The sequence below is a fragment of the Chiloscyllium plagiosum genome, unplaced genomic scaffold, assembly GCF_037043375.1.
Source record: "Chiloscyllium plagiosum isolate Xiang-an unplaced genomic scaffold, Cpla_swu_hap1 HiC_scaffold_7, whole genome shotgun sequence".
Lineage (NCBI taxonomy): Eukaryota > Metazoa > Chordata > Chondrichthyes > Orectolobiformes > Hemiscylliidae > Chiloscyllium > Chiloscyllium plagiosum.
The window spans coordinates 115,582,923-115,599,335 of NW_028270145.1; the positions used below are offsets into that span (position 1 = coordinate 115,582,923).

Genomic DNA, 16,413 nt, shown 5'->3' on the forward strand with positions numbered 1-16,413 from the left:
AATCTTTATTCAGTGTATTAACAAATACATTAAAAACAGGTGTGTATGTTTATAGATCATTGTGACAGCATTATATCCTGAAAGAATGATTTGATGTTTGTTAACCAAATAGTCATGTCAGGTATGCTTACCTGCATTGTGTAGGAGGCATTTTCTACCAAAATAGGATTAAAATATTGCTACCATAGCCACACCTTGTCAGCAATTTTTATGGGAGAGGAATGTACTGGTTAGTCTTTCCTAGCTGTAATCTGATAGCAAGCAAACCTGTTGAACAGAGTACTTGGTCGCCAGTTTCTAAAAGTTCTGCACTTCAAAGTTGTAGTAGCATCATTCCACACAAGACTACAAGATGTAGAAGCAGAAATGAGCTAAGTCTGCTACACCATTCAGTGAGATTGTAGCAGTTCTGATCATCTTCAGCTCTACTTTCCTGCCTTGCCCCAGAATATTCAATTTCCTTTCTGATCAAAAAATCTCTATCTCAGACTCATGTATACTTAGTGACTTAGCATTAAAGCATTCCACAGATTCACTTTTCTACAAAGAAACCCTTCTCATCAATCTTAAATGTATGATGCCTTATTCCAAGAGAACAGACGCTGGTTCTAGTTTAAAAAAAAAATCACACAACACCAGGTTATAATCCAACAGGTTTATTTGGAAGCACTAGCTTTTGGAGCGCTGTTCCCTCATCAGGTTCTAGACTCTCCTGCAAGGAGAAAACAACCTTTCCACATCTCCTTGTCAAGTTCCCTAAGAATCCTGTATGTTTCAATAAGGTTACCTCTCATTCTTCTATATCCCACATACAGGCCCAATCTACTCATAAGACAGTACCTGGGAGTAGTCCAGAGAAGTGTCTCTGGTCTGTCTCCAATGCTAGTACAGCTTTTTTTTTAACATATGGGACCCAAAACTGCTTACAGCATTCCAGCTGTAGCCTGACCCATTCTGAAAAAGGCCATAGAGTCTGCACTGACCCTCCAAAGAGCAGACGAACATCCGGGGGAAGAGTGCCAAAATTGGGAGAGCTGTCTCAGATTAGTCAAGCAGCAGACTGACAGTCATACCTTATAGACAATGTCCCAGACACCACCATTACCATCCTTGAATATGTTCTGTCCCATCAGCAGGACGGATCCAGCAGAGGTGGCAGCACCATGGTATATGGTTGAGAGGGAGTTGCCCTGGGACTCCTCAACATTAATTCTCGACCCCACGAAGCCTCATGGCTTCAGGTGAAACACGGGCAAGGAAATCTCCTGCTGGTTACCATCCTCCCTTGGCTGATGGATCAGTACTTCCCACGTTGAACAACATTTGGAAGGAAATACTGAGAGAGTGGCAATGATACAAAATGTATTCAGGATGGAAGCTTCAATGCCCATCACCAAGAGTGGCTCAGCAGCATGACTGACTGAGCTGGTTATAGTACAATCATATCGAAGTGATTGCACCCTTCCAATTCCTCAGCTCTACTCCATGGTACCGTTCCCCAGTACTGCTGTCTTTTCTTGCTACATCAGTAATGTAATTCCCCCATCTCTTTTATACCCCTCTCTATCTCACCTGAATGGCCAGGTGGTATTACACTGGAGTATTAATACACAGCCCCAAGTAATGGGGGCTCGAATCCCACCACAGCAGATGATGGAATTTGATTTCAATAAAAATCTGGGATTAAGACTCTAATGATGACCATGAAAAAGCCATCTGGTTCACTAATGTACTTTAGAGAAGGAAACTGCCACCCTTATCTGGACTGGCCTATGAGAGATTCCAGACCCACAATAATGGGATTGACTCTTAAATGCCCTTTTGGTAACAATTGCTGGCCTAGCCAATGATACCCTTATCCTGTGAATAAATACTTAAAAGATAAACGTCCTAATCCCAAAACATTAAGGTGTCAGTCTTGCCCCCCTCTCAACCAAGTCTCTGTAATAGCTACAACATGATAACGGTATACATTAATTCAAGTCCTGAGTTCATTTGCTATAGTTATGAAAAGGGATAGGAGCAGATGGTATGAGAAAGTATTTAATTAGGGGAGGGGGATTTACAATGCTATTCAGCAGGAACTGGGGCACCTAGATTGGGAACAGATTCTCAGGAAAATGCACAACAGAAATATGGAGGTTGTTTAGGGAGTAGTTGCTGCTAGTGCTGGATAGGTTTGTCCCACAGAGGCAAGGAAGCGATGGTAGGGTGAAGGAACCTTGGGTGACAAGGGATGTAGAACATCCAGTCAAGAGGAAGAAGGAAGCTTATTCAAGGTTGAGGAGGCAAGGATCAGACAGGGCTCTAGATATTACAAGGTAGCCAGGAAGGAACTGAAGAATGGACTTAGAGTTGATGGGGGCATGAAAAAGCTTTAGCGAGTAGGATTAAGGAAAACCCAAAGGCATTCTACACTTTTGTAAGGAACAAGAGGATGGCAAAAGAGTGAGAGTAGGTCCAATCAGGGATAGTGGATGGAACTTGTGCCTGGAGTCGGAGGAGGTAGGGGAGGTCCTTAATGAATACTTTGTTTCAGTATTCACTATTGAGACGGACCTTGTCGCTTGTGAGGACAGCGTAAAACAGGCTGATACTCTCAAACAGGTTGATATGAAGGAGGAGGATGTGCTAAAATTCAGAAAAACTTGAGGATAGATAAGTCCCCTGGGCTAGATGGGATACAACTAAGATGCTATATCCAAGATTATTACAGGAAGCGAGGGAAGAGATTGTTACGCCTTTGGTGATGATCTTTGCATCCTCACTGACCAGTGAAGTACTGCCAGGTGATCGGAGGGCGGCAAATGTTACTCCCTTGTTCAAGGAAGGAAATAGGGAATTACAGATCAGTCAGACTTACATCCGTGGTGTGCAAAGTAATGGACAGAATTCTGAGACAGGATGACCTGGAAAACTATAGTTTGATTAGAGATAGTCAGCATGACTTTGAGACAGGCAGGTCATGCCTCACAAACATTGTTGAATTCTTTGTGGATGTGACAAAACACATTGATAAAGGTAGAGCAGTGGATGTGGTGTACATGGACTTTAGCAAGGCATTTGATAAGGTTCCCCAAGGTAGGTTCATTCAGAAAGTAAGGAGGCATGGGATAGAAGGAAATTTGGCTGTCTGGATACTGAATTGGCTGGCCCATACAAGACACAGGAGAAAGTGAGGGCTGCAGATGCTGGAGATCAGAGCTGAAAATGTGTTGCTGGAAAAGCGTAGCAGGTCAGGCAGCATCCAAGGAACAGGAGAATCGTCGATTCTCCTGTTCCTTGGATGCTGCCTGACCTGCTGCGCTTTTCCAGCAACACATTTTCAGCCCATACAAGACATAGGGTGGTAGTTGAAAATATTCAGCCTGGAGCTCGGTGACCAGTAGTGTTCCACAGGGATGGTTCTGGGACCTCTGCTCTTTGTGATTTTTTATTAATGACTTGGATGAGAAAGTGGAAGGGTGGGCTAGTAAGTTTGCCGATGACACAAAGGTTGGTGGAGTGATAGATAGTGTGGAGGGCTATTATAGTTTGCAACGGGACACTGACAGGATGCAGAACTGAGCTGAGAAATGGCAGATGGCATTCAACCCTGGAAAAGTGTGAAGTGATTCATTTTGGAAGGTTGAATTTGAATGCAGAATACTAGGATAAAGGTAGGATTGCTGGCAATGTGGATGAACAGAAGGATCTTGGGTCCAATACATAGATCTCTCAAAGCGGATAGGTTTCTTAAGAAGGCGTATGGTTTGTTGGCTTTCATTAGCAGGGGGATTGAGTTTAAGAGCCGTGAGATTATGCTGCAGCTCCACAGAGCTCTGGTTAGACCATACTTTGAATACTGTGTTCAGTACTGGTCACCTTATTATAGGAAGGATGTAGAAACTTTAGAGAGGGTGCAGAGGAGATTTACCAAGATACTGCCTGGACTGGACGGCATGTCTTATGAAGAAAGGCTGAGGGAACTAAGACTTTTCTCATTGGAATGAAGAAGGGTAAGAGGAGACTTGATAGAGGTGTACAAGATGAGGCATAGTTAGAGTGAATTGTCAGAAATGGCTATCACAAGGGGGCATCATTTTAAGGTGATCGGAGGATGATCGGTTCTTTACACAAAGTGGTGGGTGCGATAAATGCACTGCCAGCAGTGGTAGCACAGTCAGATACATTTGGGACATTTAAGAGACTCTTGGATAGGCAGATGGATGATAGTAAAATGAGGGTATGTAGGTTAGCTTGATCTTCGATTAGGATAAAAAGGTCAGCACAACATCAAGAGCTGAAGGACCTGTGCTGTGCTGCACTAAAGAAAATTACAGTACAGGAGGAGGCCCTTCGGCCCTCCAAACCTGTGCCACTGCAGATCCTCTATCAAAACTTGTCACCAATTTTCTAAGGATCTGTATCCCTCTGTTCCCTGCCCATTCATGTATCTGTCTAAATACATTTTAAATGATGCTATCTTGCCCGCCTCTACCACCTCCGCTGGCAACGCATTCCAGGCACCCACCCTCGGTGTAAAGAACTTTCCAAGCATATCTCCCTGAAGCTTTTCCCCTTTCACCTTGAACTCGTGGCCCCTAGTAATTGAATCCCCCCACTCTGGGAAAAGCTTCTTGCTATCTACCCTGTCTATACCTCTCTTGATTTTATGGAACTCAATCAAGTCCCCCCTCAACCTCCATCTTTCTAATGAAAATAATCCTCATCTTTATGGGCGGCACAGTGGTTAGCACTGCTGCCTCACAGCGCCAGAGACCCGGGTTCAGTTCCCGTCTCAGGCGACTCTGTGGAGATTGCACATTTTCCCAGTGTCTGCGTAGATTTCCTCCAGTTTCCTCCCACACTCCAAAAATGTGCAGGTTAGGTGAATTGGCCATGCTAAATTGCCCGTAGTGTTAGGTGAAAGGGTAAATGTAGGGAAATGGGTCTGGGTGGGTTGCAGGTCGGTATTGACTTGTTGGGCCAAAGGACCTGTTTCCACACTAAGTAATCTAATCTAATCTACTCAACCTCCCTTCATAGCTAGCGGCCTCCAAATCAGGCAACATCCTGGTGAACTTTCTCTGCACCCTCTCCAAAGCATCCACATCCTTTTGGTAATGTGGCGACAGAACTGTACGCAGTATTCCAAATGCAACTTCACTTTCTCTGTCATTCTACATTCATCTGCCTTACCAGTCATACTCCACGCATTAAAACAAACGATTTAGTGTCCTGTCATTCATTAAATACTCCTTCATCTTAGCCACATTAGCCATCCTCCAGTCCTCTGGCACCTTCCCCATGGCCAGAGAGGAATTAAACATTTCTGTCAGAGCTCCTGCTATTTCCTGCCTCATCTCCCACAGCAGCGTGGGACACAATTCATCTGGGCCAGGGGATCTGTCTGTTTTTAAGCCCGACAGAGCCTCCCATACCTTCCCATTTCCTATGTCAAAAATTGTGCATGCTCCTCACAGTCCCTTTTTCTGAATTCCGTACCCATTTCTTCAATCTTAATTCTGGAATAGGAGAAGTTTTAATTCAACACTCTTCCAATAACTTTGGCTTCACACAGGTTTCCCCCTTGGTCCCTAATAGGCTCTCCTCTTTCCCTGGTGAATCTCTTCCCTGTATTAATAAAGTGTTTCTGATTCTCCTTTATCCTGTTCACAAGTCCTTTTTCAAGCCTATTTCTTGCTCTTTTAATTGCTTTCTCAAGTTCCCTGCTGCACTTCCTGTATTCCTCAAGGGCTGCAGCTGAATTGCTCCCTTTGGACTTCTTCACCCAGTCCTGCATTGTCCTCGACAGCCAGGGTTCTATAAACTTATTGTTCCCTTGCTCCTCTGAAGGGTACATGATGGCTCTGTATTCTTCCTAGCTTCTTTTTGAATGCCCCAAACTGCTCCGCTATAGATTTATCCGCAGGGAGCTGTTCGCAGTCTACTGATCCAAATCCTGCTTTATTTTAATAAAAATCTGCCTTCCCCCAACCCAAAGCCACCTTTTGTGAGCTTTTTCCTTGTCCAGAACAAAGTTGGACCATACGGTGTTGTGGTTGCTATCACCTAAAATGTTCCCTCACTGCCATATCGAACACTTGTCTGGCTTCTTTCCCCAGTACTACATCCAGCACACACCATCCTTGTTGGGCCTTCTAGATAGTGATATAAAAGACTGCCCTGGATACATTTCAAGAAATCCGTCTCATCTATACCCTTGACACTATTACTATTCCAGTTTATGTGGGAAAGTTGAAATCCCCCAGTATAATTACTCGATTAATCTTCTTCCACACCTCTGAACTATCTACATATTTGCTCCTGTATTTTCTGCTGTAATCGTACACTTATAATATACTCCCAGAAAAATAGCTGCACCCTTAATGTTCCTAATTCTACCCACAAAGCCTCACTTGAGGACCATTCCAAAATATTGTTTCTCCTTATTGCAGTAATTAAGTCGTTATGGTCTAGGCCAGACCACAAAGCATTAAGCAGGCAGCCCAGACCATAACTTTGCAATTTGTTTTGATAAGTGTACGGAGAAAATTACCAGGAGTAAGTTAGTGAGATTGACTAGCAGGTTTTAAAACAGAAAAATTTATTCACAAACTTACACAATGAAACACAAAGAACAGAATAAAGAACCTCGACAGAACTCAGTCTGTCCAAACTAGACTTAATGATGCTGTTCAGAATATACACAACAGTCCCAATAAGCAAACCCCTGAAACACAGTAAAAATGAAACAAATACTTAAGGTTGAAGTTAGAAGGGCAGAAGGAGATAGATTCACACAACCTGTTGTTTCCTCAGAGCTGAACTCCTAACTAGTTCTGGACTGAACTGCTCAGCGAACGCGCTGACCACCAACCCCCACGCCCCCCTCCCTTTTATTATTCAGGTCACTTCTAAAGCATGACCACTTTGGCCTTAAGTCTCATCTGTTTACATATAAACAAATGGCCTCTCAAAATCCTTTTACATCTCTGTACTAAACTAGCCACCTTGGAGCCAGGAGGGTTTTATGACCCTTGTGAAAAAGAAAAGAAACAGCTTTTAGAAAAAAAAAAGGGACCAGCTTTGTGACACAGTACTACACCAACATCTTGTTTACACCCTCCTTTGTCTAGCCTAAAGATCTTATACCGTGGAATGTTGAGTTGCCAGTCAAGCCCTTCCTTCAACCTTGTTTCTGTAATGGCAACATTATATTTCCATATGTCAAACACAATAAGAGTTGGACAATATCTGCTAAGTGGCAAGTAACATTCATGCCACATAAATGCCAGTAAATGGCCATCTCCTGTCAAAGTCAAAATCAGTTTAACCATTGCCCCTTGACATTCAATGATTTTACAATCACTGAATCTCCCACAATCAGCATCCGTGACATTACCATTCAGCAGAAACTCAACTGGACTCACAATTAGAGTGCAGGTCAGAGCTAAGAATACTGCAATGAGTAACCCACCACCTGTCTCCCAAAGTCTGTACACCATCTACAAGGCACAAGTCAGAAGTCAGGAGCGTGATGGAATTCTCCTCACTTGCCTGGATGGACTCATCTCCAATGACACTTAAGTAGTTTGGCACCATCCAAGACAAAATAGCCTACTTGACTAGCAGCATACCCACAAGCATCCACTCCCACCACCAACGCTCAGTAGCAGCAGCATGTACTAGCTACAAGATGCATGGCAGCAATTCACCAAAGATCTTGAGACAGTACATTCCAAACCCACACACACCTTGATCTAGAAGGTCAAGAGAAGCAGTTGCAGATGGCGGTGTTCCTGTGTAAGTTCCTCTCCAAGCCACTCCCCCTCCTGACTTGAAAATACAGTGCCATTCCTTCACTGTCACAGAGTCAAAATCCTGGAATTCCGTCCTTAGAGGGAATTGTGGACCTATGTATAGCAGGTCAAGGAGGCAGTTCACCACCACCTTCTCAAGGGAAACTAGGGACAGGCAATAGAGCTATGTCCATGTCCCAGGAGTGAATTAAAGAAAGCTCTGTCTCTAAGTTCTGATCGAAAGCTGTAATGGAGAGGGAAACATTCTGAAAGAATGAAATCATCTGATCTGATCTTCAAATTTTCTTCATCCTTTAAAATGAGTAGAATGAGTATTGAAAAAAAGACCTTTCTAGTGTACAATACGTTTTTATTCATCCTCTAAGAAAGGGATCTAACTTTTATATATTGTAAACACACATCTCAAATACCTCTAAGCAATTGACAAGTAAATAAATATTTAAATACACTTAAGAATCAGGTTATATGAACAGCAAGATGCCAAAAATAACCATACATTATTTACCAAATAATGGCACTTAATCCAAGTATTTTGGGTTTTGGTTCAGCGATCACACCATTCCTTGCAAGTCAAGAGGTCATATGTTTAAGCTCCAAATCAAAATCTTTTGAATTCCAAGTCCAGTTGACATTCCAATCCCCTCAAGACTGATCTAAACTTAGAGATCCCGGACTAAACCCCAATCTCTAACTGGATCCTCAGTTTCCTGACCCACACGCCACAATCAGTGAAGATTGGGGACAATATTTCATTATCACTAACACTCAACACTCAGCCCCCCCACTGTACTCACAGTATAGCCATGACTGTATCGCCAAATACCAGACTAATGCCATTTACAAGTTCGCTGATGACACTACCATAGTTGGTTGAATCTCAGATGACGACGAGACATAATACAGACAGGAGGTGGAAGACTGGAAAAATGGTGGACTGAGAACAACCTAACTCTCAATGCCAGCAAAACAAGGAACTCATTATTGACTTTCAGTGGGATGTTACTCATGCCCCCCCTACACATTGACAGCACAGAGGTGGAACAAGTGGAGAATGTCAAGATCCTGGGAGTGGTCATCCACAACAAGCTTTCTTGGACTCTTCATGTGGACGCACTGGTTACAAAGGCCCAACGACGTATTTTCCTCAAGCAGCTGAGAAAATTTGACATGATAGTGAATACCCTTGCCAACTTTTATAGGTGCCAACTTACAAGGATGCCTTCCTTGAAGAAGCTCTCTGCCTCTCTCTACAATTCCTGAAGAAGGGCCTGTGCCCGAAACGTCGAATCTCCTGTTCCCTGGATGCTGCCTGACCTGCTGTGCTGTTCCAGCAATAAAGTTTCAACTTTTATAGGTGCGCCATCGAGAGCATCCTGTCTGGATGTATCACTACCTGGTATGGCTACTATACCATTCAAGATTGGAGACGGTTACAGAGAGTGGTGAACTCGGCCCGGACAATCACAAAGGCCAACCTCCCATCTATAGAATCCACCTACCAGACCCACTGTCAAGGAAAGACCGCCAGCATTCTCAAAGATCCATTCCACCCTGGCAAATGTTTTCTAAACCTCTGGGGAGAAGGTACAGAAGCCTGAACACACGCACCAGCCAATTTTGAAACAGTTGCTACCCTACAGTTGTTTGAATACTGATTGGACTTACAAACTCTTAACATTCGCCCATACCTGTGTTTTTGTTTTTGCCGCTGTTTACCTATTATTTACTCATCTATGCTACTTAACTCTGATCTACCTGTATTGCTTGCAAGAGAAAGTTTTTCACTATGCCTTGGTACACATGATAACAAGAGTTTACATTAGAGTGGCACTGGAAAAGCACAGCAGGTCAGGCAGTATCCGAGGAGCAGGAAAACAAAATTTAAAAAAAAAATTTTAAAAAAACGTTTCGGACAAAGCCCTTCATCAATTTAATTAAATTCAATTCAATCCACTCCAGCTCAGCAGGGTTTGGAGATGCAGTCTTTTTGACACAAAATTAAACTAAAGCCCTGTTTACCCTCTCAAGTGGGCATAAAAGACCAAAGAAGAAGGGCTAATGCCCAAAACGTTGATTCTTCTGTTCTGTTGTTGCTGCCTGACCTGCTGCGCTTTTCCAGCAACACATTTTTAAGCTCTGATCTCCAGCATCTGCAGTCCTCACTTTCTCCTAATAAAAGATCAATGGCATGGTGCAAAGATGATCGGGGGAGTTCTCTTCGGTGACTTAGCCAAATTTCAATCATCTAACTAACAGCTTAAAAAAAATTTGTAACCACCTCAATGCTGTTTGTGGGAACTTGCTTTTCTAAAGCTGCTTATTGAGATTGTAAAAAATGCCAAATAAATCCAATCTTTTTCTATTATCTTACCTGGCTGTATTCAACATCTCGTTCATCCTCATTAATCATGAGCATATAAGGTCTTCGAGGCAAACCTGGTGCCTTCAGTCCAAGGACAAAGAGCAGAAATGTACAGATATATCGTACCATCCACAAACTAAAGTGTACCTGCAAAACAAACAAAATGTCAGCCATTAATTAAGAGCAATAAGAATGAACAGTCTGGAAACATAATAGGACCAGCAACAACTGTGCAAATATGGACGAATAAAGCAATGATTGAAACATATCGGATCTTGGGCTTTGTAAAGAGAAGCATAGATTCAGGAAGCAATGCTAAACCCTACATGAAACACTAATGCAGTTTGTGCAGTATGTTCAATCTTGGATACTACACTTGAGGATTCATGAGGCTTTGGAGAAGGTATTAGAAGAGATTTACTAGAGGTTCTAGGGATCAGGAATTAAAAGTGTAAGACCGGGGCAACCGGGTTTATTCTCCTTGGAGCAAAGAAGGCGTAGAGAAAATTTAATACGGAGGACAAAAAAAATCATGCATTACTTTATTATATTGAGTAAATGGGGTGGCACAGTGGTTAGCACTGCTGCCTCACAGCTCCAGAGACCCGGGTTGAATTCCTGCCTCAGGCAAATGTCGGTGTAGAGTTTGCACATTTTCCCTGTGTCTACATGGGTTTCCTCCAGGTGCTCTGGTTTCCTCCCACAGTCCAAAAACCTGCAGGTTAGGTGAATTGGCCATGCTAAATTGCCCGCAGTGTTAGGTGTAGGGGTAAATGTAGAGAAATGGGTCTGGGTGGGTTGCTCTTCGGAGGGTCAGTGCGGACTTCTTGGGCCAAAGGGCCTGTTTCCACACTAAAGTAATCTAATCCAAGAAGCTTTTCCCAATGGCTGAAGAGATAATAACTAGATGCCACAGATTAAAACCTGCTGCAATATATTTAATGCAATGATTGGTTCAGATCAAAAAAGTGTGATTCAACAGTAATTTTCAACAGAGAACTGAATAAATACTTAAAGTTATGGGGATAATGAAACAGGAAGGGATTGGAACAGCTGGATTGACATTTGAAAACAAAAAAAAAATCAGTAGAGATTCAATGGGTTGAATGGCAGCCTCTGTAGAGAGAGGAGCAGAGATAATGCTTTGAGTCCAGTTATCCTTAATCAAAACGGTTTCAAATTTCCAGCATCTGCAGTTCTACATTTTTACAAAATGGAGGAGGCTGTCCTTCAGTTACACAGCATCCTGGTGAGACTACCTTTGGAATCTTGTTCAACGTATTTATTGAAGAAAGGTAGCTAGTATATGTGCTGTAGGCAGTTTAGAAGTTTGACTAATATCTGGACCTGGAAGGTTGTCTTCTAAGGAGAGGTCAGACAGGCTAGGCTTGTATCAGCTGTAGTTAAGAAGCGCAGTAGGGGAGTTGATTGAAACATAAAATCCAGAAGTGTCTTGACAAAGTAGATGTGAATAGGATATGGAAGAATCTACAACTATATGGTCACTGTTTAAACATCAGAGACGAGGTGATTTAGCTTTTCCTCTCAGAGGGTCATGGAACTTTGAACCTTTTTAAAAAGTTATTCACTGGATGAGGGCATCGCTGATTATGATGCATTTATTGCCCAGAGGGTAGTTAAAAGTCAACCACATTGCTGTGGGTCTGGAGTCACATGGGCCAGACCAGATAAGGATGGCAGTTTCCTTCCCTAAATGACATTAGTGAACCAGATGGGTTTTTACAACAATCGGCAATGGTTTCATGATCACCATCACCAGGGATAGGTACCTGCCACAGGGCAAGAGTTAATCGATGGTGCAAGGGCAATTATAACGCGATTATGCAAGACTTAGGATGTATAGAATTAGGTAGCAAAATGCAGGGGATGCAGACAATGGAAATGTGGAGCTGGTTTAAGGGACAGATATTGCGTGTCCTTGATAGGTATGTCCCAGTCAGGCAGGGAGGAAGTGATAAGGCAAGGGAGCCGTGGTTTACTACAGAAATTGCATCTCTTGTTAAGCGGAAGAAGGACGCTTCTGTGTTAATGAGACAAGATGGTTCAGATGAGGTGATGGAAAGTTACAGATCAGCTCAGAAGGATTTAAAGAGAGAGTTAAGAAGAGCAAAGAGAGGACACAAACGGTCTTTAGCAAATAGAATAAAAGGAGAACCTTAAAGCTTTCTACAGATATGTGAGGAATAAAAGGATGACTAGGGTAGGAATATGGCCAGTCCAAGACAGAAGTAGGAAGTTGAGTGTGGACCCGGTGGAGATCTGAGAGGTGCTAAACAAATATTTCTCATCGATTTTCACTCAGGAAAAGCAGAATATTATAGAGGAGAGAATGAGATAAGAGATATTAGACTAGAAAGGATCGTGGTTAGTTATGAAGAGGTGTTATTAATTCTAGGAGTGAAAGTAGGTAAGTCCCTTGGGCTGGATGGGATTTATCTGAGGATTCTCTGGGAAGCTAGGGAGGAAATGGCGGAGCCTTTGGCTTTGATCTTTGAGTCAATGCCTACAGGTTTAGTACCTGAGGATTGCAAATGTTGTGCCCTTATTCAAAAAAAAAGGGCAATAGAGATGACCCAGGTAATTATAGAAAGGTGAACCTTACTTCTGTTGTAGGAAAAGTTTTGGAAAGGTTTATAAGAGAAAGGATTTATAATCATCTAGCAAGCAACAATTTGATTTCAGATAGTCAACATGATTTTGTCAAGGCAGGTCATGTCTCACAAACCTCATTGAGTTTTCTGAGGTGACCAAGCATGTGGATGAGGGAAGGGCAGTTGATGTGATGTGCATGGACTCCACTAAGGCCTTTGATAAGGTTCCACGTGTTAGGCTGTTGGAGAAAATGCAGAGGCATGGGATTGAGGGTGATTTAGCAGTTTGGATTAGAAATTGGCTTTCTGAAAGAAGGCAGCGAGTGGTGGTTGATGGAAAATATTCAGCCTGGAATCCGGTTACTAGTGGTGTGGCACAAGGATCTGTTTTGGGACCACTGCTGTTTGTCATTTTTATAAATGACTTAGACACAGGCATAGGTGGATGGGTTAGTAAGATTGCAGATGACACTAAAGTCGGTGGAGTAGTGGACAGTGTGAAAGAATGTTACAGGTTGCAGAGGGACTTGAATAAACTGCAGAATTGGGTTGACAGGTGGCAAATGGAGTTCAATGCAGCTAAATGTGAGGGGATTCCCTTTGGGAAGAATAACACGAATGCAGAGTACTGGATCAATGGAAAGATTCTAGATAGTGTGAATGTGCAGAGGGATCTTGGAGTCCATGTGCACAGATCCCTGAAAGTTGCCACCCAGGTTGATAATGCGGTTAAGAAGGCAAACAGCGTGTTAGGTTTTATTAGTAGAGGGATTGAGTTCCAGAGCCATGACGTCGTGCTGCAACTATACAAAACGCTAGTGCGGCCGCACTTAGAATATTGTTTACAGTTCTGTTAGCCCCATTACAGGATGGATATGGAAGCATTGGAAAAGGTGCAGAGGAGATCTACCAGGATGTTGCCTGGTCTGGAGTGAAGCTCTTATGTGGAAAGGCTGAGAGACTTGGATCTGTTCTCATTGGAAAGGCGGCGGCTAAGACGGGATTTGATAGAGACATACAAGATGATCAGAGGGTAGACAGTGAAAGTCTTTTTCCTAGGATGATGATGTCAGCTTGTACGAGGAGGCATAACTACAAATTGAGGGGTGATAGATTTAAGACAATGTCAGAGGCAGGTTCTTTAATCAGAGAGTGGTAAGGGCTTGGAATGCCCTGCCTGCCAATGTAGTTAACTCAGCCACATTAGGGAGATTTAAACAATCCTTGGATAAGCACATGGATTATGATGGGATAGTGTAGGGGATGAGCTTAGATGAATTCACAGGTCGACGCAACATCAAGGGCTGAAGGGCCTGCTCTGCTCTGTTCTATGTTCCATGTTCTATTATATTCCGAATTCAGATATTTATTGAATTCAAATTCTACCATCTGCCATGGCAGGATTTGAACCATGTCCCCAGAACATTACGAGGGTCTCTGGATTAATAGTCCAGCAATTGTACCACTATCATTATGACCCCTCTGCCACCTTTTTAGGAAGAGAATCTGAGAATATTTTGAAGGCAGAAGTAGACAGATTCCTGTTAAGGGTTGAAAGGTTATCATGGCTATCTGAGAACATGGATTTGAAGTTACAATCTTATTCAGTGGTGGAGCAGTCTCAAGGGATAGAGTAGCTTATTCTCAATTGTGCGCCCATATACTCAATATCTTCTCTTCTGCTGCAAGGTAAATAGTAGCTGAAACATTTTCCAAAACAATTCATGCTGCAAGAGATCAGAGACCGTTCCCCAAAAAAGACGACAGCTGTTTCACTTCACTGTCTAATCTCCCTCCAGAATTAAATCTTGCTACTGAGGTTCAAGGCACTGAATAGAGATACAAAATCTTGCATCTAGAACTAATGCAAGATCACAAACCATACAGGATAGGATCTTATTCTCTCCATAATGTTGCCTGATCTGATTATTTCCAGCATTTTCTGTTTAATTGCTGATCCTTTTGGCACTAAATAGTTACAGTCTGAAGTGGGAGTTGACACGGGACATGCTGACACGGGGCATACAGATACAAGATGGCCACTGAGCCATAAATTGGTCACTTGGCACACAAGATGGCTGCTGAGTCATTACATGGAAAAATACAGCAAAGCATACACAGATACTGCCTGAGGCTAAATTGACACAGAGCATAGATGATTAGTTTAAGGTGTGTGGGGAAGAATATACATCAGTAATGTCTACTGCCCACCAAGGTGTCTGAGTCCAGCCACCACCTTCAATAGAAATGTTAACTACCTTAGACTGCTGGTATATAAGTGTTAATACTTCAGATCGGCTGTAATGGATAACTATCTTTCTTCTCTGGAAGAATGGTCACGACCACTGAAAGTGACAAGGATTTTGGAATGTTTTTTGTAAACAAACCATGCTGTACAAATAAAGACTCGAACTATTGTACCACAAAATGTATAAAATATCATGACATGTGCTCAGAGTGAGAGGGGCTCACAGCTGACAACTTTACTGATGAACGTCTCTCTCTCTCTGGAGCTCCGGTTTCTTTGTACAATAAACTCTGTCAATGAATCCAGATTCTGACTCAGAGACTGGTGATTTTCCCCACAACAATTGGCAGTGTGAGCAGGGTCTCCTATTCCTGGTGTTCTGGTCAAAGGCAACAATCGGGGAGCCAGGTAAGTGACACTTTGAATGTGCAAACGGGAAGAGTCAGACCGGGCCAAAGACACAGTTTAAAAGGGTATACATTGTAACTGGTGTGATAGTACTCGGTTGTGCATCAGTGCATGCCTGTGGAGCGTTAATGAGAAAGTGTACTAACCGGCGTGATAACCAGCTGCTTGTGCTGAAACAACCAGAGGACAAGGTAGTGCCTGCCTCAAAAACACTGCCCTAAACTGGTTGTTAAGAGGAATAGCCTCCCACACCTGGCACATAATGGTTGGAAATGGAAGTGCCAAGGGCACTAGGAGTTGTGAAGCCCAAGTGGCAAAGTTGGGTAACATTGGACCCTGTAGGGGCGAGCAACACAGAGTCCAGTTAGAGCCTAATCGAAGGTCGGGTGCTGACTGTTATTGTGTTTTAAACTGAATTGGTGAGGAAAAAGGATCTGATCACTCTGACCAAGAGCCAAATTCCAGAGGAGCAGCACATTATCAAGGTGGGAAGTGTGGACACTATGAATAACTATGGTACCTGTCAGTCTGTAGTAGAACGACAGAGCTTGAATAGTGGCGGTGGCCGGGAGGGTAGAGGGCACACCGGGCTAGAGGTAGATTTCTAGGCCTATCGGGTGGTGTTGGAACAGTAGTGGTGGCCGGGAGGGTAGAGAAATCCCACTGGTACAGAGCACACCTTGCTAGGAGGCTGCTACGACCGGACAGATGGTGCTGGGACAGTATTATTGGCCAGGGGATAGAGAAGTCCCCAGTGGTTAAGGACACTTTACTGTTGGTGGTATCCAAGGGTACACAATTTGCAAGATGGCAGGTCAGGATTTTAAAGGGGATACTGCAGGTTCCCTTATTGAGAAATAAAAGGCAGACAAACTAGCGCTAACAGAACAGATGAAGAAAGGGGAAGGAGCTCGAGTATGGGGAACAATTGGATTAGATTAGATTCCCTACAGTGTGGAAACAGGCCCTTCGGCCCAA

The 16,413-nt window shown here is 43.1% G+C and overlaps 1 protein-coding gene across 2 annotated transcripts in view; it reads right to left on the reverse strand.

Annotated features, from left to right (window-relative positions):
• Window positions 1–16,413, reverse strand: part of LOC122551842 (ATP-binding cassette sub-family B member 6-like) — a 264,001-nt gene that overhangs the window by 205,986 nt on the left and 41,602 nt on the right. For both annotated transcript variants that reach the window (XM_043694361.2, XM_043694362.2), the window contains exon 3: window positions 10,177–10,314. In XM_043694361.2, coding sequence (XP_043550296.2) covers window positions 10,177–10,314 — 138 coding nt within the window. The remainder of the gene's footprint in view (window positions 1–10,176; window positions 10,315–16,413) is intronic.